At 50.1% G+C, this 23,083-nt stretch overlaps 1 protein-coding gene across 11 annotated transcripts; it reads right to left on the reverse strand.

Moving 5' to 3' along the window:
• Nucleotides 1-4,893: 4,893 nt before the first annotated feature.
• Nucleotides 4,894-22,822, reverse strand: MON1A (MON1 vesicular trafficking associated A). Of its 11 annotated transcripts, none has more exons than XM_017964917.4 (7): nt 22,614-22,822; nt 16,979-17,178; nt 9,449-9,588; nt 7,459-7,944; nt 6,136-6,901; nt 5,277-5,424; nt 4,894-5,179 (listed from the first exon to the last, which is right to left on the reverse strand). In XM_017964917.4, exons 3-7 carry the CDS (start codon nt 9,573-9,575, stop codon nt 5,039-5,041), a joined length of 1,668 nt encoding a protein of 555 aa, XP_017820406.2. In that variant the 5' UTR covers nt 9,576-9,588; nt 16,979-17,178; nt 22,614-22,822; the 3' UTR covers nt 4,894-5,038. The 11 variants fall into 11 exon arrangements, 9 of the variants coding, with proteins under 9 accessions (XP_017820406.2, XP_035131459.1, XP_002758411.5 ...); XM_035275568.3 differs by lacking the exon at nt 22,614-22,822 and adding an exon at nt 21,660-21,740; XR_013527304.1 differs by lacking the exon at nt 16,979-17,178 and having other exon boundaries at nt 5,277-5,479.
• Between the last annotated feature and the right edge of the window lie 261 nt (nt 22,823-23,083).

The following is a 23,083-nucleotide window of genomic DNA, read 5'->3' on the forward strand; positions in this document are numbered from 1 at the left end:
GACCAGAGGGGAGATGCGGGGCGCTTCCCAAGAGATGTTATGGGGAGCCACCCTTTGTGGGAAAGGACTGTTCTTTTTTTTTTTTTTTGAGGAATCACACCATCTCTGCTCACTGCAACCTCTGCCTCCCGGGTTCAAGGAGTCTCCTGTCTCAATCTCTGGAGTAGCTGGGATTACAGGTGCACACCACCACATCCGGTAATTTTGTAATTTTAGTAGAGACGGGGTTTCACCATGTTGGCCAGGTTGGTATCGAACTCCTAACCTCAAGTGATCCGCCCATCTCAGCCTCCCAAAGTTCTGGGATTACAGGTGTGAGCCACTTCACCTGGCTGGGACCATTCTTCCATGTGCATCTCCTGCACTATCAGCGACAAGATGGTGTTAGAGGAAGGTGGCCCTGCTCTCTCAGAGCCATAAGGGTCTTAGGATGGGATCTGGCCTTGCTGACTGCACTTCAGAGTCAGAGAGACACATAAGTGGAGGCCCAACCCTAGTTCTGGTCCCTCTTCTGCAGCCTCAGTATATGGAAGCTGTATGATGGGGTTACAACCCACAATATGGGCCTTGGGAAGGACTCCTCCTTACTTCCTGGCTCTCAGGGAGGCCTAGTACCCCCCTGACATGGAGGAATCATGGGCTTTGGCTCTCAGGACACTTCCAACCTGCTCTGTAGGCCTTGCTGGACCTTATTCTCTGCAATGAGAATGTAGTTCTGGGCTGGACACCATGGCTGATGCCTGTAATCCTAGAACTTCTTTGAGAGGCCAAGACAGGAGGATGACTTAAAGCTAGGAGTTCAAGACCAACCTGGGCAGCGTAACAAAATTCAACAAAGCAAAAAAACTGTAAAAAAATTTTTAAAAAGAAAATGTATGACTGGGAGTGGTGGCTAACACCTAATCCCAGCACTTTGGGAGGCCGAAATGGGTGGATCACGAGGTCAAGAGTTCAGGACCAGCCTGGCCAACATGGTGAAACCTCATCTCCACTAAAAACACAAAAATTATCTGGGTGTGGTGGTGGGTGCCTGTAATCCCAGCTACTCTGGAGGCTGAGGGAGGAGAATCACTTGAAAGTTGTAGCGGGGGAGGGCAGGTGGAGGTTGCAGTAAGCCAAGATCGTGACACTGCACTCCAGCCTGGGTGACAAAGCAAGACTCCATCTCAATAAAAAAGGAAAGAAAATGTAGTCCTGATTAGGTGATTTCCCAGAGTTCTCTCTTCTCATTCTGTTTATGAGGAGTCTGGGTAGGGGAGCCTAGTCCCATACCTGGATCTCAGCAGCTTCCCCTTGATAACTGGTCCTCCTGATACTAGACTGAGGCTCCTGGGGGACAATCTTAGCCTAAAAGCCCCCTCAGCTAGATGGGCCTGGACCCTGCAAGATAGGAAAGGTCCACGAGGTGGCTCTGGGCTGTAAACTATGGGTCCAAAGGCTGTAGAGGATAAGGAGGCTGGGGGAAAGAGGAACCCTCAGCCCAGCAGGATTTAGCCTGGCTTGGGGAGCTGTATCTCCTCACTCCCCTTTCAGTCCATTCTTCTGTGCCTGCATCCCCTTCCTAACCTGACCTTTGTAAGTGTTGTTCCTCCTCCCAAGAGCACTCTCTCTTTCCTCCTTTTGCCACCTAATTGACACCTCCTCCAGGAAGCCTTTATGATCCAGACTGTGCCAGGCCCCTCTCCTGGGTCCCACAGACCCAGCACTACACCCACCCCAGCACAGTTTACTCTGGATACTTTACTCTTCCTCCATCCCCATGGCAGGACTCCCCCTTCTTCCAGCCTGGAGCTCTATGAACACCTGATGACTGAAAGAGGAAATGGAACTGGGGGCGGCCCCACCCAGTGCAGGGATGATACTATGCCCAGAGGTGACATAAAAGGCACTCCTTTTCCAAACCAGAATTGGCCAGGAAATGAATAAACACCTAGAGAAAACCGTGGAATGGTTCCTGCATTCCACAGTCGACACATCTAAAGATAGGCAGGGCAAAACTGAAATGAAACATTCTCAGCCTGGCACCCAGATATGGGTTCTGGTGACCCAAATCCTACCTCCAGACTTTCGGAGGGATCTCTGGGGGTTGGAAGGAGACTTCACAAGCCCTCTTAGATCACCCCACCCACCCCTTTTTGGGAGTAGGGGTGCAGCAACCATCAGTTGGTTCTCTGCTGCCACTGTGTGGCCACGTTGATCACTGTCCCCAGGCTGAGTTCCCCTCTAAGGCATCCTTAGTCCTCAACAGCAGGGGTACACAGGAGCACGCCCTTCCCCTTTTTGCTATCTGCCATCTCTGTAAGAGGGAGCAGTCAAGGTGTGTGTGGGAGGTCAGTTAATGGGGCTCTGCAATGCCAAGTACAAGGGCACCCCCTAGGTAAAATCACCAGGCCTGGCCCATAGCTGGCTAGCACCTGCTCAACTGCCCTAGCACCTGATGTCCTTGAAGGAATTCTAGCCATTTCCCCCTCCTTGAGCTCTCAGTCCCCTCTGAACACTGTGCTGGAGAACTAGGTCTAGCCTCTTTCTCTAATCCCAAAATCACTTTAGCAGTAGTAAGGGAATCTAACTGCAATAAGACTTCATCACACTGGTGCTGGAGAACCCCAGGCCTTGTGGACTCTTCCAGCTTCACTGCAAACGAATAATACTAGGTTCTTTTTTTTTTTTTTTTTAAGAGACAGGGTCTCACTATGTTGCCCAGGCTAGAGTGCAGTGGCTATTCACAGGTGCAATCCCACTACTGATCAGCACGGGAGTTTTGACCTGCTCTGTTTCTGACCTGGACCAGTTCACTCCTCCTTAGGCAACCTGTTGGCATCCTGCTCCTGGGAGGTCACCATATTGATGCCAAACTTAATGAGGACACCCAATAGGCACAGTGCACTACAGCCTAGAACTCCTGGACTCAAGCGATCCTCCAGCCTTAGCCTCCCGAGTAGCTGGGTCTACAGACACGTGCCACTGCACCTGGTTAGTTTCTTTTTCTTTTTTTTTTTTGAGATGGAGTCTTGCTCTTTTGCCAAGGCTAGAGTGTAATGGCATGATCTTGGCTCACTACAACTTCTACCTCCTGGGTTCAAGCGATTCTCCTGCCTCAGCCTCCTGAGTAGCTGGGACTACAGGTGCACACCACCACACTCGGCTAATTTTCATGTTTTTCATAGAGACAGGGTTTCACCATGTTGACCAGGCTGGTCTCAAACTCCTGACTTCAAGTGATCTGCCTGCCTTGGCCTCCCAAAGTGCTAGGATTACAGTCATGAGCCACCACCCCTGGCCTATACTCAATTCTTACCAGGTCCTCCCCTTTGCACATGCTGGCTCCTCCACTAGGAACACCTTCCCTATTTGCCTGTCATCCTGACCCTGATCCCCAAGCAGGTACACCCCATGCTCCTAGGTGTCTATTGTCCTACGTACACACATTTATCCTGTTATCTCCCTAGAATATATGCTGAACTACAGAGAAGCTGAGAAACCTACAAGAGTCAGGATAACCAAAAGAGACACTTAGGGGGTCACTGTTGACCAGAGTGCCAGTAACAGTCAGAGACAGCTGGCCTGGCATCACCCAGGCCCCAGAGGCAGTGGTTTGGTATCCTTACCAGGAGCAGGGGAGGAATGAAAGCAGAAAACAGGGATAAAAGAGACCCAGGGCATGTGTGCAGGGTGAACAGCACCCACCAAGCCTATGGCTGCTCCCCAAAGGCTTTGGAATATGGGTTGGTAGCCTGCTGCCATGTCCATTCCAATGTGAGCCAGGGTGGGGCCAAGGGCTTGGGCTGTGCTTCCATTTTCTGGGATAATAAATACAAGTGTTCCAGTGTACCCTGGGCCCATGCCACCCACACAGGCGCATTCTTCAATATGGCTTGATTTTTTTAGTGGCAGAAAATATTGGCCCAACTCTCAAAAACTGCACAAGGGTGATTCTCTCTGACAGTCTGAAGACCACATTCAGAGGACAGTTTTCTCTGACAAGTTCTTACTAGGCCTTTTGGTCGCTGGGGCCAGAACTAGAAGATCCCCCGGCAGTAAAATGGAAGCTTTCTGCACTCTGCCCTGGGTCCTGTGGTAGAATAAATGGGGCTGGGCTTTCACTGCTGAGCCTCCTGGATGTCCATGGTGCTCCATGCAGGTCTGCCCATGCCATGCCAGGAACTAGGGTGACTAAGGAGGACCCAGTGCATGTAGTAGCATCAGCTCTTATTATGGCAGGCTCACTTCTGCCTTGGAGGGTCAATTGGGCCTTCTCTCAGACTCTCAGCTCACTATTGGGGACCATTTGGAGGAATACACTGGCTGAGATAGGAGAACTGAGGCACACAGCCCTTCATGGGCAGGCCTAAGTAGGGACAGTTTCCTCAGAGGCCTGCAGCTCAAGAGAGGCTGGATTCTGAATTTCAGCTGAACACTGGGTTGCCTCACCAAGAGCTCCCACCAGTACCAGGGCTCAGACTCCAACTCTGATCATCTCTATTATACTCAGCTCAGCCCCTGCTGAACTACAGCAACTCATTAAGCAGAGCCACAGCCAGGGCTCCCAAGGTGGTTGGGTAGTCTTTTGTGGCATGCAGCTGGCGGTCCTACCCAGAAATGAAAAGAGAGGCAGACAGCAGAGGCTTGGACTGAGTGTGGGGTGGAGGGGGGTGGGCAGGGTAGGGCAGTATGGTGCCTGAGAACCTTTTACATATGGTAGGACTTCAGCCGAACCAAAACAGCCCCAGCCCAAGATGCAACTGAGAATGTGTGTGACCTCATGCTGGTGCAAGGGAGGGAAGAGAGGGGCTCAAATGTGCTTGTGCCCCTGTGCAGGAGCTACGTAGGAGCCAGTGTCTGTATGTGAGTGAGGGTGGATGGGCGAAGGGACAAGTGACAGGGCTTGACAAGTGTCTTCCCCAAAGCACTTTAATGAACTCACCAACCCACAGTCCCTGCCCGCTGGCTAGGCAAGAGAGGCCATCCCCCATCTGGAGGCTCCCATGGCTTCCCACACCCAGTGGGCCCAGGAAGGCTGAGCCTATACACATTCCCATCAATAGGTGAGGGGTGTGAGAATGAAGAGGCGGTCTTCCTCTTTGCGGATCCAGCGCATCAGCTTATGGATGGCACTGACGGCTGACGCCTTGGTCCCCAGGGGGCTGTAGCACATGTAGAGCTCAAAGGCGCCCGTCACCTAGAGAAGGGCAAAGGGTGGTCATCTAGGTTAGATGCCCCTCATGGCCCATACCTAGGACCTCCATGAAGCCCAGCCCATCCCAGGGCCACCTTACCCAGGCCAGGAGGTTCTCGTTGGGGCCCATGTAGTAAATGGTCTTGAGTGGGCGAGATGCATTGTGGGCACGGCTGTGCAGGTACTGGTAGAGGCCCAGCAGCCGCTCCTGCTCCTCTTCACTGGTGTACGGGGCCTCAATCTCCGGGCTGCACATGGGGTCAGGTGAGTGGGTTTGCAAAGGAATGACTTCCATTGCTTTCCCTGGAGATTTAGAAACACCTATTCCTATCCAGGGAGACTGTATCATATGTTCTATCCCCTGGATGCTCCCTTAGGATGGGGCATTGTCTCCTCACCACAGCAGGCACCCCAGGACAGGGCTGGGCCCACTCAGACTGGAGCTGTGTCCCCTGCCACCCTCTAAGCTCATGGTGTCTTTGATGACCCCCTTTTGGAGAGGCCAGGTTGAGTTTAGATGTCCAAGACAGAGTGACAGATCTGGAGTAAAGGAAAGGTGAGCTGGGAATCCTCTGGGCCGAAAGGGACAAAGGGAGGCCACATCTTTCCAGCCCCTCTGCTGGGTGAGGGAGCAGAGGAGGACTCTGCTTTCTGGGCTGGACCAAAATGACCCCTAAAGTAGAGTTGCTCCAGGGCAAGGGATCCAGGAGACCTCTGTTCCAGCTTCCTTCCCTGGGTATATTGAGCATTTCCAAGCTTTCTGGGTAATAAAGTAGAGAGGGGTATGCCCATGGGGTGATGGAGCATCCGGGTCTCTGAGTAAAACAGACCCAGCACACTGATCTGCTTCCAAAGGTCAGGGCAGCTTCAGGGCTACATCTCAGAGCTCTGGACCAAACAGCCTCCCAACTCCACATGTCCCTGTTCCCCTAGAGCAATGCCTCAAGGCTCTCCCTCACCTGGTGAAGAGTCCTGAGCTCTTTGACTTATAGAGGAAATGGCGCAGGTCAGGGATGCCCACTTGGGCAACGCTGTAGTAGGGTGTTCGCAGTGCCTCTCGCAGGGCCAGGTGAGCCCCGCGCTTGCGAAGGCGTTCCTGGAAGCGGCGGCGGCAGTCAGAGACTGCAAAGAAGTCCTCACGGTCGGTGGAGATGAGCAGCAGGCAGAGGTCGGTGTCAGGCTCTAGGTAAGAGATGTGTGCATGGAAGAAGCCGGCTGCGTTGAATTTGGGCAGGCACACGGGTGTCCAGGCCTCGCCCTCGCGGAAGGACGAGGAGGAACTAATGAGGTTGAAAAGCAGGTGCAGGTCGATGGGGTGCAGAAATTGGTCCTTTCGGCGTACTAGTGCCACGAGCTGATTGCGGGCCAGCAGGATGGAGAAGACCAGGCTACGTGCACGCGCCTGCTGCAGGCTGGCACTCACAGTGTCACGCACGGCTGCCGCCAGGGGCAGGCACCGTGCCGCCCCCATCAGGAAGCTGGGGTCTCGTGCCATGAGCTGTAGCAGGTTGTCGGTGATACGCTCTGAACCCGAGAGTAGGCGCCGCAGGTCATAGTTCTGCTTCTGCTGGAAGATATGGCTCAGCTGCGCACCGGTAAGAAGGCTCAGGATCTGGTAGTAGATGTAGAGCAGCTCCTGTGCCAGCTCCTGTGCCGACTGCCGCGTGCGAGCCACCGCCACCAGCACCAGCGGGCTCCGGCGCACGAATACTACTTTGTAGCCATCTGAGGGCGGGATGGGGAAGAGGGATATCAGCCTCAGCTGCAGCTCCCTCCGAACACCGCCTTGCTGCGCAGCTCCTTCACTTTCCCCATCCTTTCCTCACTCAGAGCTCTGCACACAGTAGGAGCTTAAGGATGTTCAGGATAAAAACCCATTGCTCCTTCTCCCTGAGGGCTCAGGGCCTATCCCTGCCACTTGCTTCACAGACTAGCTCCCTCTGAAACACATTCTTATGCCAAGTACTGTCAAATGGCTAGGGCTGGCTGGCTGGAGCTCAGGACCTGGGATTATTATTATTATTTTTTTTGGTCACCTCCCCAGGGAGATTCTCACTCAAAAAGCCCATGTCAGAGCCACCTTTGGTCTTCACCACAGCCCCATGAGGCCAGCAGTGTTGTTATCCTCTATTCAGGTGAGGATTTTGAGGCTCAGAGAGGTAGAGGGACTTACCCTCGGTCACACAGCACATCCCAGCCCTCTGGTCTGCGGAGGTCCAAAACCTGCTATGAATGAACCCTGGCCAGGGGAGCCCTCCCCATTCCCTCTCCAGGTGGCTCACCTGCATGGATGGAGCGGATGGCGTTCTTGTCTGCCTCCAGGAAGGACACCAGGGCCACCATAACACCCATAGTGCTGGAAAGTGCCTCCTCAGACCCATAGCGGGAGTACACAGGCTTCCCTGCCTCACTCAGCACAAAGACATGCTTCTGGTGCAGGCGCCATGCCTCCGTGGCATCCTCCTCATCCCCCTCGGCTGTGCCCTCCCTGGGGGGCTCTGTGGCTGGTCGCCCAACTGCCCCTGGGGATTCCAGCCAATCCTCAGAGCTTCCTGGCAGCATCTCTTCCTGCAGGTCTCGGGCCACACCCGTCAGCTGGGTGCTTAGCTCGCTAAAGTCCTGGCTGATCTGGCGTATGTCTGTAGGCAGCGGTGGGGGACCCCTGGCACCCTCCTTGGGGCTGTCCCCGGAAGCTGCCCCATCCTCTGACTCAGTCAGGTCCTCGTAGGAATGGGCATGGACGAACATGGCACCCTCCTGCCCAGCACCTGCAGGCCAAAAGCACTGGCGCTTAGAGGGGTAACTGCTGGCAGACACTCCTACCAGCAGGGTGCCTAATGTGGTCACTCCAGCATGACTGCCTGTCCTGTTAGGGTCAAGCCACTGTTCCCTTCTGCCACTGTCTGCCATGGATCATGCTTCTCTGCAACTTACAGCCCACCAGTCTCCTTCCTTCATACTGGAAATAAAACCCAAACCACTCATGGCAGCAGTGGTGGCTGGTATCTGCCTACCTCTCACTCCCATCTCCCAACCCACTCCCTTGCCCATCTTGGTCACATTGGCCTGAATCCATCTGCTCTCAGACACTTCAACATGCCCCCACCTGCCTCAGGAGCTCCGCACCTGCTGTCAGCTGTCTCCTACCTCCCCATGTGGCTGGCTAATTGTCACACTTCAGCTCTCAGGGAAGATGTTAGTTACTGACCTCCAACCCCAGGCACTCTATATCTCCCTCTTTGATTTCTCTTGTGGCACTTGCCAGTTATTGTCCTTCTCCCCAACTACAATGGTACCTGGCAAAGTGTAGAAACCCAGCACCTCACCTTGTGTCTGGAGCACCACCCATACTCAATGAATCTCTCTCTGGGAGAAAGTTTCCCAACCCCACTCAAGTCGTACCTCCTAACTGACCCCACTGTAATGACTCCATAGCCTGTGACTGCCTCAGGGCAAGGACCAGGTCAGTCTTTCTTTATTCATTTTTTCTTTTTTTTTGAGACAGAAAAAAAAGTCACCCAGGTTGGAGAGCAGTGGCACAATCTCAGCTCACTGCAACCTCCGCCTCCCACATTCAAGCAATTCTCCTGTCTTAGCCGCCCAAGTAGCTGGGACTACAGGTACACACCACCACGCCTGGCTAATTTTTGTATTTTTTTAGTAGAGATGGGGTTTCACCATGTTGTCCAGGCTGGTCACAAATTCCTGAGCTCAGGCAAACCATCCACCTCAGCCTCCCAAAGTGCTGGGATTGCAGGTGTGAGCTACTGTGCCTGGCCCTTTTATTGTTTTTTTGACAAAATAGTTTAACAGATATATTTTAAGTCTGTCTTACAAATTCAGCCCTGTACCAGGCATTGGGGATATAACTGCCCTGCACTCAAAGTGTTCATGATCTTGTGGAAGAGAGAGATGGGCAATATATGCATAAAGAGATAAAATTATAAAATAATTAGTGTCCTATACAGAGCCTGGTCAGAGCTGGCCTAACTTGTGAGGAGGGGAGAAGGAGCCAGGGAGGTGCACTGTAGACACAGGGAATGGAAGAGCCCACACTGGCAGCCAGAAAGCTCAGAGCAAGCAGCATAACATGAAATGGAGAGGAAGGCCAGATGCAGAATGAGCTGAGCCTTATCCCCAGAACCTGACAAATATCCAGTGAATGGCTGACAAATACATGAATAAGTGGAAAAGAAAAAGTGGTTGGGAATCTCAATTCCCCCGAAGCCTGCTCTGGCTGGCAAGTGGCTGAGGCTGTACCCCTGTCCATACCTGGCTCCATTCCCTGGGCCAGTCCTGGTGTGGGGCTCTCAGCTCTCTCCACACTCTGTCCATCAGAAGGAGTCAATGTGCCATCAGGGCATTCGCTGCTTCTCTTTCTCTGCGTGTCAGTAGCCATCCTTTGGGCTCTCCTGTGGGGCAAACAAAGGCAACATCGAGGGCTATTGGTAGGATTACAGGCATAATCAACAGTGGTAGTAAGTATAGGAAAGTGTCCCTTATCAGGACTCTACTAACTCAAATTCCTAGAAAATGGATTCTGAGAATTCGTTTCAAACATATATATGTTGTTCATTTTCTAATTATAAAAGAAAGACATATTCATTGGAAAAAATAGAAAAGTAGAAGGAAATGTCAAGATTTTCCTACTACTCAGGATCTTTCACTGTTCATACATTAGTGTATTTCCTTCTTCTTTTTTTTTTTTTTTTTTTTTTTGAGACAGGGTCTCGCTCTGCCACCCAGGCTGGAGTACAGTGGTACAGTCTTGGTTCACTGCAGCCTCCGCCTCCAGGGTTCAAGCGATTCTCATGCCTCAGCCTCCCAAGCAGCTGGGACTACAGATGTGCACAACCACACCTGGCTAATTTTTGTATTTTTTGGTATAGACAGGATTTCACCATATTGGTCATGGTGGCTGGTCTCAAACTCCTGACCTCAAGTGATCTGCCCCTCTCTGTGGATCACTGTTGTTGTTGAGACGGGGTCTCACTCTGTTGCCAAGGCTGGAGTGCAATGGCACCAACCCAACATAGCTCACTGCAACCTTGACTTGGACTCAAGAATTCCTCCCATCTTGGCCGGGTGTGGTGGCTCACACCTGTAATCCCAGCACTTTGGGAGACCGAGGCAGGCGAATCAGAAGGTCAGGAGTTCGAGACCAGCCTGGCCAATATGGTGAGACCCTGTCTCTACTAAAAATACAAAAAATTAGCTGGGCGTAGTAGCGGGCACCTGTAATCCCAGCTACTCAGGAGGCTGAGGTAGGAGAATCCCTTAAACCTAGGAGGTAGAGGTTGCAGTGAGCAGAGATTGCCACTGTACTCCAGCCCAGGCAACAAAGTGAAACTCTGTCTCAAAAAAAAGAGGCCAGGCACGGTGGCTCAAGCCTGTAATCCCAGCACTTTGGGAGGCCGAGGCGGGTGGATCACGAGGTCAAGAGATCGAGACCATCCTGGTCAACATGGTGAAACCCTGTCTCTACTAAAAATACAAAAAAATTAGCTGGGCATGGTGGTGCGTGCCTGTAATCCCAGCTACTCAGGAGGCTGAGGCAGGAGAATTGCTTGAACCCAGGAGGCGGAGGTTGCGGTGAGCCGAGATCGCGCCATTGCACTCCAGCCTGGGTAACAAGAGCAAAACTCCGTCTCAAAATAAATAAATAAATAAATAAATAAATTATCCCATCTCAGCCTCTCCAGTAGCACATGCCACTACTAGCTAATTTTCTTTTCTTCTTTGAGACAGGGTCTGGCTCTCTTGCCCAGGCTGAAGAGCAGTGTCATGATTTTGGCTCACTGCAACCTCAGCTTTCTGGGCTTAAGTCAATATAATATATAATATATATATTATAATATACCTTATATGTTATATAATATATATTATACACTATATAATATATATAAAATACCTTATATGTTATATATGTTATATGTTATATAAGGTATATTATACACTATATAATATATATTTTTAGATGGAGTCTTGCTCTGTTGCCAAGCTGGAGTGCAGGGGCTTAATCTCGGCTCACTACAACCTCTGCCTCCCAGGTTCAAGCGATTCTCCTGCCTCAGCCTCCCAAGTAGCTGGGACTACAGGTGGGCACCACCAGGCCCAGCTAATTTTTATACTTTTAGTAGAGATGGGGTCTTACCATGTTGGCCAGGATGGTCCCAATCACTTGACTTTGTGATCAGCTCGCCTCAATTTCTAAGTTATTTAAATTTATTAATACTCTCAATATCTCAGTGAGGTAGATATTATTATTATCACCCCTATCTGAATAAATAAGGGTATTGAGACTGATAGTGGTTAAGTAATTTTGCCCAAGGTCACATATCTAAGTGCTATCAGAGTGTGTCTCTAAAGTGCTGGGATTACAGGCATGAGCCACCACACCTGGCCAATTTCTGTATTTTTTATAGAGACAAGGTCTTTTCATGTTGCCCTAGCTGGTCTCAAATTCCTAGTCTCAAGCAATCTTCTCACCTCAGCCTCCCAAAATGTTGGAATTACAGGCGGGAGCCACCACACCCAGCCTGGTCTTTTAGAAAACATATAAAATGTAAACAATTAAATAAAACAGATAACAGCAGCTAACAGTTATTCAGTGCCAGCGTATCATGCTAAGAAGTTTCTGTGGATTAAGTTACCTAATCTTGATCACGCCTCTATGAGGCAGGTGCTCCTGTCAGGCTAGCTTTATGATGAAAGAATTGACACTGAGAGAGCTTAAGTAGATTGCCCAATGTTAATACAGGAAGAAAGCACTGGATTTGGATCTAGGAGTTGAAACAACCCTATATGCTGTATCCAGGAGCTCACTCCTGAAATCTTAGCACTTTGGGAGGCCAAAGAGGGAGAATTGCTTGAGCTCGGTAGTTCACCAGCTTGGGAACAAAGTGAGACCTTGTCTCTACAAAAAAATTTAAAAACTAGCCAGGCATGGTGGCATGCACCTGTAATCCTAGCTATTGGAGAGACTGACGTGACAGGATCACATAAACCCAGTAGGTCAAGGCTGCAGTAATCTGTGACAGCACCACTGCATTCCAGCCTAGGCAACAGAGTGAGACCTTGTCTCAAAAAACTAAAACTAAAAATAAATAAAAATAAAAATTTGCAGGCTGGGTGCAGTGGCTCACGCCTGTAATCCTAGCACTTTGGGAGGCTGAGGTGTGTGGATCACCTGAGGTCAGGAGTTCAAGACCAGCCTGGCCATCATGGTGAAACCCCATCTTAAAAAGAAAAAAAGAAAAAGAAAAGAAAAAAGAAAAATTTGCAACAAGATGATTTTGATGCCAAGAGCAAATAAAAAAAATTAAAATTAACTGAGTTGACCAATAGTTCTTTTTGGATATCTAGGTGTTTGAAGAGAAAGAAGTGAGATATAGCCAACAGGCTTGTCTTCAGGCTGCAGCCTTGCTTTTCTCTAAATATCCTTTTGTACCTTTTGAATCTGGCATAAGAAGTTGCCTTAACAATTAAAAACAACTACAGATATGACAACTCTCAGCACCCATGTGATGGCCAGGATAGATTCAGCCTGATCTCCTTGTCTTTCCACAGCCCCAGGCCCAGGTGGAGGTGGCCACAAGTGAATATCTGTGGTAACAGAGCTAGCTGGGTGGCTCACTAAGGCTGGTAGCAAGGCATATTTGGCCTGTAGGGTCCTTGAATGGCAGGCTGAAGGATCCTCACCTTTCAGGCAACACACAGTCCATTCAGGAGGGAATCCATTCCAGCTACCAATCCTTTAGGAAAGAGGGCTCTAGCTGGATGGACTAGAAGGGCAGAGACTCAGGGAGGCAAACACTGCAGGCAGTCCAGGGGCTCAGGAGGCACTGGTGTTAGTGTCAGCAAAGTAGACCTGAGCCTGCCTCCTAGAACACAGAGTCTGGTGGGAATAACTGAGCTCTTGTCCCCTCCTAGCTCTGTAACCTAGGGCAAATGACCCTTCCCTGAGCATGGCATAAAGATAAAGTAGGTGTTCAAAAAAGTTCACAAAAAGGGTGGTCCCAAACAGATAGCATCATCATCAGTAGCATTTGTGTGGTGCCAGTCATTATGTCCAAGAACATTCTCTCTGGACCTGGCACAGCTCCCATCAGGCAGCTCCTATGTATATGCCCAAAGAACTAATTTTCAACCTCTTCTTTTGTCACCTTTAAGTTATGGAATTCCTTCCCTTTTTTGAGATGAAGTCTCACTCTGTCACCAGGCTGGAGTGCAGTGGTACGATCTCAGCTCACTGCAACCTCTGCCTCCCGGGTTCAAGCGATTCTCCTGCTTCAACCTTCCAAATAGCTGGGACTACAGGCGTGCGCCACCATGTCCAGTCAATTTTTTGTACTTTTAGTAGAGACGGGGTTTCACCATGTTGGCCAGGATGGTCTCGATCTCTTGACTTTGTGATCTGCCTGCCTTGGCCTCCCAAAGTGCTGGGATTACAGGTGTGAGCCACTGTGCCCAGCCGGAATTCTTTCTTCAAATGAATCTTTTGCAGAAGCTCAATGTGCAAACAGACAGGGAAGCAGAGCCTGTATCCTGATAGCTGGCCTGGTAGCCACTCCTGCACTGAGCCTGTAGCAACACAGAGCACTTGAGAGGCTGGGAACCACTCCCAACAGCATCACCCCACACAGAATAAAACCAAAGGAAAGCTGGCCTCGGTGGCTCACACCTGTAATCCCAGCACTTTGGGAGGCTGAGGCAAGTGGATCACGAAGCCAGGAAATCGAGACCATCCTGGCCGACAGGGTGAAACCCCATCTCTACTAAAAATACAAAAATTAGCTGGGCGTGGTGGCAAGAGCCTATAGTCCTAGCTACTGGAAAGGCTGAGGCAGGAAAATCGCTTGAACCCAGGAGGCGGAGATTGCAGAGAGCTGAGATCATACCACTGCACTCCAGCCTGGCAACAGAGCAAGACTTCATCTTAAACAAAAAACAAAGGAAGATGGTTGGGGAGATAATTTGGGGATTTTCTGGGCCCCCAATCCCATTCATCAGGACAAGCAAGAGTAATGGTTCCCAGCAAGGGTCAGGGCCCAGAAGGCCGAGGTGCAGGCTGCCTTGTCAGACAGCGGGCCAGAGGAACTAAGAGGCTGCATGCCCTCAACAGGAACCTGCAGTAGCATCCATAGAGTTTCCCTCTGAGACTGAAACTAAGAGGAACAATCCAAAACGCCCAGTGTAGCAACATAGGGCCCAGGATGGTGGAATGCCAAGGAAACTAGGGCATATCTAAGTCTTTTTTGTTTTTGAGATGGAGTTTTGCTCTTCTTGCCCAGGCTGGAGTTCAATGGTGCAATCTCAGCTCACCACAACCTCCGCTCCCCCCTGGTTCAAGCCATTCTTCCTCAGCCTCCCGAGTAGCTGGGATTATAGGCATGAACCACCACGCCCTGCTAAATTTGTATTTTTTTAGTAGAGATGGGGTTCTCCATGTTGGTGAGGGTGGTCTTGAACTCCTGACCTCAGGTGATCCGCCTGCCTCGGCCTCCCAAAGTGCTGGTATTACAGGGGTGAGCCACCGCTCCCAGCCACATCTAAATTTCAAGCAAGAAGACACAAGCCATGTGAAAATCTCATAGACCAGTAATTCCAAAGCTATCCTAAAAGCCAGAGTGGGCTCTGAGAGATGAGTCTGCCCATGAGCAGGCCAAAAGCAAGCTGCTCCTGACAGTGTTAGGGTTGTGGCTAGCTTCCAGGAGACAGAGGTTGCAGTGAGCCGAGATCGCGCCACTGCACTCCAGCCTGGGTGACAGAGTGAGACTACGTCTCAATAAATAAATAAATAAATAAGGAGAACTTCCAGAGATTCCCACCACTACCTTGCCTCATGTGCCAGAGTCTGCCTTCCCCCACCCCCTCTTTTTTTTTTTTTTGAGACGGATTCTCACTCTGTGGCCCAGACTGGAGTAATAGCAAGATCTTGGCTCACTGCAACCTCTACCTCCCTGGTTCAAGCAATTCTCCTGCCTCAGCCTCCTGAGTAGCTGGGATTAAAGGTGCACGCCACCACGCCTGGGTAATTTTTTTTTTTTCTTTTTGTAGTGACAGGGTTCCACCATGTTGCTCAGACTGGTCTCCATCTCCTTATTTCATGATCCACCCACCTTGGCCTCCCAAAGTGCTGAGATTACAGGCATGAGCCACCACGCCCAGCCAGTTCTCTCTTTTTTTGAGTTGGAGTTTCACTCTTGCTGTCCAGACTGGGATTACACTAAGCTGCCACCTTGCCCAGATAATTTTTGTATTTTCAGTAGAGACAGGATTTCACCATGTTGGTCAGGCTGGTCTCAAACTCCTGACCTCAAGTGATCCATCTGCCTCAGCCCCGCAAAGTGCTGAAATTACAGGCATGAACCACTGCACCTGGCCCCTTCTTCTTACCAAAGATGAGCTGTTCATGCTCCACGGAGGCTAATGTGTACACCAGATCCCATGTGTACACCAGATCCCAGCCCCTTTCACCTACTCAGACACATGGCTTCAGCAGCTGTCCCTCCTCATCAGTTTCCCCTTCTCCCTTATCCATTACCAATATGCTGATGTTTCTTCTGTCCTCAAAACACTTTCCTGGCAGAGCTTGGTGGCTCATGCCTGTCATCTGAGTGCTTTGGGAGGCCTAGGTGGGTAAACTGTTGGAGCCTAAGAGTTTAAGACTAGCTTAGGCAACATGGCGAAAACCCATCTCTACAAAAAGTACAAAAGATTAGCCAGGCGTCGCAGCATGCACCTATAGTCTCAGCTACTTAGGAGGCTGAGGTGGGAGAATCTCCTGAGCCCAGGATATCTAGGCTGCAGTGAGTGGTGATTGCACCACTGTACTCCAGCCTGGGTGAAGGGAGTGAGATCCTGTTTCAAAAACAAAAAACAAACAAAAACACCCTCCCTTGGGGGTGTTTACTTTGTAATACTTCATTGAGCTACACTTATGATTTGTGAACTCTTCTGTATGTTTCTTTTACTTCAAAGTTAAAACAAATTTCCCCTTAACTTTACATTCCTCACTAGCTACTACTGCCCTTTATAAAAAAACAACCCCCCTCAAAATGGCAAATAATATTTGGAGTTTGCACTAGGTAGGCGAGACTATCCTGTGTAACAAATGGATGCCAAATGCTAGAGGGTTTATACTCAAAGACCTTTTTTTTTTTTGAGATGGGACTCTTGCTCTGTCACCCAGGCTGAAGTGAAGTAGCACCATCTTGGCTTACTGCAACCTCAGCCTCCAGGGTTCAAGCGATTCTCCTGCCTCAGCCTCCCAAGGTACGCCACCACACCCGGCTAATTTTTGTATTTTTAGTAGAGACGGGGTTTCACTATGTTGGCCAGGCTGGTCTCGAACTCCTGACCTCAGGTTATCCTCAGCCCTGGCCTCCCAAAATGCTGGGATTACAGGCACGAGTCACCGTGCCCAGCCCCAAAGACCTATGTTTTGATCACACGAAATCTACTGTGGGACTGGTAGCAATTCAGACTAGCTCCCTTCCAAGCAGTGATTCAGGAATCCAAGCCACTAGCATCCTATAGTAGCTATTCGGAACACATGACTTCCACATCACCTCGTAGGGGAAGACAGAGCTGGAGGATCATGTACTAGCTCTTAAATACTTTAAAATAAAAAAAATAAATAAAAATACTTTGTAGCTCAGATTGGCTAGAACCAGTGATGTGGCCAGAGGGACTGGGAAATGCATGGGGCTCATGGATATTTGGAAAGCAGTAATTGTCTCTGCCACAGCCTCTTCATTTTCCCCATTTTCTCCAAACCAGTTCCAAACAGAATCTTACCTCCATTACACCACCATCACTGCTCCCATCAAGGTCACTAATGACCTCCAGGATCATCTCACTTCACCCATAAATAATAGATGATTTTGTTATTTCCTTTCTCTTGAAGTATTTTCTCCTCTTTTATGGCACACCACTCCTTTCTTGGTTCTCTTCTGACCTCATGGACTACTCCTTCTGAGTCCTTTTTGCAGTTCTTACTGTAAAGGGGCACAGAATTCAGTCCTTCGACATCTTCTATGTCTTCCCTCAATCCCTTGGTGATCTCATTTTGTCTCATAGTTTTAAATTCCTTCTACACATTAATAATTCATTTTTTAAAAATTTCCAGCCCCAATCTCTCTTCTGATTTACAGAGGGACACACATTTAACTATCTACTTCATGTTATCTCAAGGCTGTATGCCCAAAACTGAACTCCTTAAAAAGGTCATCTCCTGGCCAGGCATGGTGGCTCATGCCTGTTATCCAAGCACTTTGGGAGGCCGGGGCAGGTGGATCACCAGGTCAGGAGTTTGAGACCTGCCTAGCCTGTCTCTACTAAAAATACAAAAATTAGCCAGGTGCAGTGGCGGGCGCCTGTAATCCCAGCTACGGGAAGCTGAGGCAGGAGAATTGCTTGAACCTGGGAGGTGGATGTTGCAGTGAGTTGAGATCGTGCCACTGCACTCTAGCCTGGGCGACAGATCGAGACCCTGTCTCAGAAAAAAAAAAAAAAAAAAGATATCCTTAAAAAGTTGTTCCTGGCTGGATATGGTGGCTCACACCTGTAATCCCAGCACTTTGGGAGGCCAAAGCAGGCAGATTTCTAGATTTCTTGAGCCTAGGAGTTCAAGACCAACCTGGGCAATATGGCAAACCCTGTCTCTACAAAAATTAGCCAGGAGAGTGGTCCACGTCTGTGGTCCCAGTTACTCAGGAAGCTAAGGTGGGAGGATCACTGGAACCTGGGAGACAGAGGTTGCAATGAGCCAAGATTATGCCACTGCATTCCAGCCTGGGCAACAGAGTGAGACCCTGTCTTTAAAAAGAAGAAAAAGAAAGGGCCATGCACAGTGGCTCACACCTGTATTCTGAGCACTTTGGGAGGCTGAGGCAGGCGGATCATAAGGTCATAAGTTCAAGACCAACCTGGCCAATATGGTGAAACTGCATCTCTACTAAAAATACAAAAAATTTGCTGGGTGTGGTGGCACATTCCTGTAATCCCAGCTACTCAGGAGGCTGGGGCAGGAGAATTGCTTGAACCCAGGAAGGAGAGGTTGTGAGCCAACATCATACTACTGTACTCCAGCCTGGGCAATAGAGCAAGACTCCATCTCAAAAAAAAAAAGAAAGAAAGAAGTAGTCACTACATTCCAGACTGGGTGACAGAAAAAGACCCCATCTCTAAAAAAAAAAAAAGTCACTTCTCTCAGAGTTTTCACCAACTCAGTGAAAGATAATTTCATGGCCAGGCACAGCGGCTCATGCCTGTAATCCCAGTACTTTGGGAGGCCGAGGTAGGTGGATCACCTGAGGTCAGAGGATCAAGACCAGCCTGGCCAACATGGTGAAACCCTGTCTCTACTAAAAATGCAAAATTAGCCAGCTGTGGTGGTGCATGCCTGTAATCCCAGCTACTCAGAAGGCTGAGGCAAAAGAATTGTTTGAATCTGTGAGGCGGAGGTTGCAGTGAGCAGAGATCATGCCACTGCACTCCATCTGTGGTAGTCAGCCTTCAAGATGGTCTCTATCTATCCTCAACTCCTGCTATGTATGCCTTTCAAAAAAAAAAAAAATATATATATATATATACACATATATATTTTTATTGCATTTTAAGTTTTGGGTTACACGTGAAGAACATGCAAGATTGTTGCATAGGTACATACATGGCAATGTGGTTTGCTGCCTTCCTCCCCATCACCTATATCTGGCATTTCTCCCCATATTATCCCTCCCCAACTCCCCACCCCCTGTGCATGCCTTTGCATACTCCCTTCCCACACCGAGCAGGGCTGACCTATACAACCAATAGGATACTGTGTAAATAACAATGTGTGGCTGGGCACAGTGGCTCACGCCTGTAATCCCAGCACTTTGGGAAGCTGAGGTGGACAGATCACTTGAGGTCCAGAGTTTGAGACCAGCCTGGACAACATGGTAAAACCCAGTCTCTTCTAAAAATACAAAAATTAGCCAGGAGTTGGGGTGGGTGCCTGTAATTCTAGCTGTTCAGGAGGCTGAGGGATGAGAATCATTTGAACCATGGAAGCGGAGGTTGCAGTGAGCAGAGATCACACCACTGCACTCCAGCTTGGGTGCCAGAGCAAGACCATGTCTCAAAAAAAGAAACAAACAAACAAACCCAAAAAAACAACAAGTGACTCCTAAGGCTAGGTCATAAGTGACCCTGTGGCTTTTGCCTTGGGTGATTCTCTTGGATCACTCCCTCTAGGGAAAGCCATCAGCCATGTTGTGAGGACACGTAAATGGCTCTACGGAGAGAACTTCATAGCAAGGAACTGAGACCTCCTATGAACAGCCAGTACCAAGTTGCTAGTCATGAGTGAGTCATCTTGAAAGCAAATCATCTAGGCCCAGTCAAACCTTCAGATGATTGCAACCTAATAAGAGACCCTGAGCTTGACTCATCCAGGTAAGCTGCTCCCAAATTCTTGACCCGTATCACTGCACTCCAGCCTGGCGACAAAGTGAGACTCAGTCTCAAAAAAAAAAAAAAAAAAAAAGAAAGAAAAGAAAAATGGAAGGGAAAACTGAAAGATCTCTGGAGAATACCCAGCTCTGTCACACCTGTGATGTGGCCTCTGGAAACCCTTGCCAAGACTTGTCATTGGTAGTAGTCAGATGTTCAGGAACAATGGCTCCGAAGTTAGAGGGACCTGGATTAAGCTGGCCTGGTCTCAGTTTCCTCATTTATTTTTTTATTTTATTTTATTTTTTTGAGACAAAGTCTCACTCTGTCGCCAGGCTGGAGTTCAGGGATCCAGCTCACTGCAACCTCTGCCTCCTGGGTTCAAGTGATTCTCCAGCCTCAGCCTCCAGAGTAGCTGGGACTACAGGCGCGTGCCACAAGGCCCAGCTAATTTTTGTATTTTTAGTAGAGATGGGGTTTCACCATGTCAGCCAGGATGATCTCGATCTTTTTTTTTTTTTTTTAAATCACCTGGGTGCAGGTGGGCTAAGGCCGAAAAGGGTGTTAGCCAATCTTGATCTGGATCTCTTTACCTTGTGATCTGCCCACCTTGGCCTCCCAAACTGCTAGGATTACAGGTGTGAGCCACCATGCCTGGCCAGTTTTCTCATTTGTAAAATGGGATGATAGTACTGATTCCTTGGGTTGTGGGAAGATTAAATGAAATAATCCATGTAATTTGGTTACATACTCAGCTGCTCCCATTAGCACATCCTGGTTATTCTTACTTAGCATTCAGACCATGTGTGACTGCACTTATAAGACCACATGAATCCAGTGGTCTGTGCCATGTAAATCAGGCCTCTGAGATTTTGCTCAGCCTGCAATGGCATGGGCAAATATGCTTCTGACCTTGTAAAGCCAGGTGGGCCCTAGCCTCAAGCGACTCACCTTCAGGCTAGGGGTGTCTTATAGACAGCTGGGAGTCAGGTCAAAGAGCTGCCTTATAGATAGCTGGGAGTCCTCCAGGTTAAGTGTCCTATAGGGCTGGGAGTTCCTCCAGGCTAACTGGTTGTTCACTGGCTCTGGAGTTGCAAGAATAGACAACTGGCTCTCTGCTGCTATTGGAAATCTTTCCTAAATTAAACTCCTTAATTAGTTGGGCGTGGTGGCAGGCGCCTATAATCCCAGCTACTCAGGAGGCTAAGGCAGGAGAATCCATTGAACCTGGGGGGCGGGGTGGAGGTTGCAGTGAGCTGCTATCTTGCCATTGCACTCCAGCCTGGCGAGTGGAAATTCCATCTCAAAAACAAAACAAACTCCTTGGTCTGCCACATGCCACTGCTCTGTGACCTTGCACTTTTGGTTCAAAGACCCAAACAAGGTCTATAATAGCTTACTTATTCCATCCTCAGGGCCCACTCTCCACTGATCCCCTGTGGGCTTTAGCTGACTAAGCCCAGTGTGGCTGAGTGGTACCCAGCATGGTACCTGCATGGGTAAAGGTTCAGTACAGGCAGGATCAGCTGGCCAGGGCTAGTGGATGCTTCCTTCACAACAGTTCTCCTGCCACCTGAGATCATACAGTATCTCAGCATCTGCTAGGTCAGTCTGGGGTTCAGCCGGAGGCCTGATGAAGCAAAAAGCTCTCTGAATGTTTACTCTGGAAACTCAGACAGGGAGGCTGAGTGAATCACAGCAAAATCCACCCTAGCCCCCATAGGTGCCAGAGCTGTGCAACTGAAGCTCCTGGGAAGCTAGAATTGAAGAAGTTAGGCAAAGGAGGTCTCTTAGAACCAGCCCCAGATGCCCCTATAGGACCCTTTTCAGAAGACCTGTATAGAAGCTCCAGGCCTTGTTTTTCCTAGAAGTGCCCTGCTATGCCTGTGAGCAATGTCACCAAACAGGTTGGCTCAATCAGCCCTTGTAGCATGCCTCTCTTTCTCAGGCAGCCCTGGAATAGAGAAGGCCTTCACAAGCCCCTCCCTACTGGCTCTCTACTACTTCTGCTCCCTCTTCATGCTTGGATAGCACTTCATTTCACCTTAATCCTTTGGAGCAGTCTGTCTGGGAAGGAGGTGCCAGGATCCAGGATGTGTGGCAGACAAGGCCCAGGTGAGGCTGTGCTATGGCTGCTTCAGCAGGATGCTTACTCCATGCTGAGATCATAGTCTGGTCCTTGTCTTGTCACTTCTGGGGGTCACTCCCCTCCCTGACAAAGGCTGCTCACTCTTCCTCTGCAAACTTGCACCCAGAAAGGGTGGCTAACCCAGTTCAAGGGACAGCCCAGTTATCTGCACCAGGACACTCTTGAAAGCAAAGTCCAGCTGGGCACGGTGGCTCACGCCTGTAATCCCAGCAATTTGGGAGGCTGAGGTGGGCGGATCACCTAAGGTCAGGAGTTGGAGACCAGCCTGGCCAACATGATGAAACCCTGCCTCTACTAAAAAAAAATACAAAAACTTAGCTGGGCTTGGTGATGCATGCCTGAAATCCCAGCTACTACTTAGGAGGCGGAGGTAGGAGAATTGCTTGAACTTGGGAGTCAGAGGTTGCAGTGAGATGAGATCACGCCATTGCACTCCAGCCTGGGGAACAAGAGTGTGAAACTCCGTCAAAAAAAAAAAAAAAATCGAAGTCCCAAGCCCCTTCCAGGTGCTGCCCCGCTCATGCCAGTCACCTCTGTGGCTTTTTGAGAAGGCTCTACGAGCCGAATGCGTGTGGGTTTGTTGGGGGGGGTGCGGGAGAAGAGTCCTACCTGGCTACTGCCCCCTATCGGACCTCGCCCTCCCAGCCAAAGGATGGGTTCTAGATCTCGCCTTTTGTATTCCCCAGCTGGGGGCCAGCCGGCTAAGGGACCCCAGGGATACACAGTCTTTCCATTGCAAACGATAGCGTTGATGGCTGAAGGCTCCTGTCTTCAAGCCCCTCCCTCCAAAGATGACAGCTCTCCAGTCTCTAGGTGCCTACAGGCCACGTGGGCTGGCAGTCAACTCACCTGTTTCTCAGAGGGGCCCAGGACGCACAGAAGGGGCTGGTCACTGCCCTCTGCCGGACCCCTGGGGGGATAAGGTTGTCTGCCTGGGTCCGGCCTGAGGGCACAGCTTCGCGGGGCCCCGGCCCCGGCCCCCTGCGTACACAGACATGGCCACAGCGCCGGCACCGCGCCCTCCCACCGCCCTCACCCGGCCGCCGGTGCAGGAAGACAGCTTTCGCCGGACTCTCGCGGCTAAGGCCCAGCTCCAGCCGCTCGGCTCGACCCCGCCCTCCCCCGGGGTGCATTGTGGGAAATGTAGTCCGTAGCACTCGGCCGCCTTCGGCGCCGCGGGACTGGTTCTGGCTTCCTCATCCTGGCAGAGCAGCGGGCAGGTCCTGACCCGGGTCCGGTATTGCCTCACCCGGCGCCGCCTTCTAAGGACCTGGATGCCTTCTCGGAGCCTAGAGCTCCACGCAGACCGCAGACCTGGA

Source organism: Callithrix jacchus, chromosome 15 (assembly GCF_049354715.1).
Source record: "Callithrix jacchus isolate 240 chromosome 15, calJac240_pri, whole genome shotgun sequence".
In the NCBI taxonomy this organism is placed as follows: Eukaryota; Metazoa; Chordata; class Mammalia; order Primates; family Cebidae; genus Callithrix; species Callithrix jacchus.

Bases quoted from the DNA above. Each gene is read 5' to 3' on its own strand.
- MON1A (XM_002758365.6), bottom strand. From the start codon at position 9,575: ATGGCTACTGACACGCAGAGAAAGAGAAGCAGCGAATGCCCTGATGGC. The intron at 6,902-7,458 runs GTGAGCCACCTG...TCCCGCCCTCAG, and splicing joins CATCCGCTCCATCCATGCAG to ATGGCTACAAAGTAGTATTC. The intron at 5,180-5,276 runs GTAAGGTGGCCC...GCCCTTCTCTAG, and splicing joins ACGAGAACCTCCTGGCCTGG to GTGACGGGCGCCTTTGAGCT.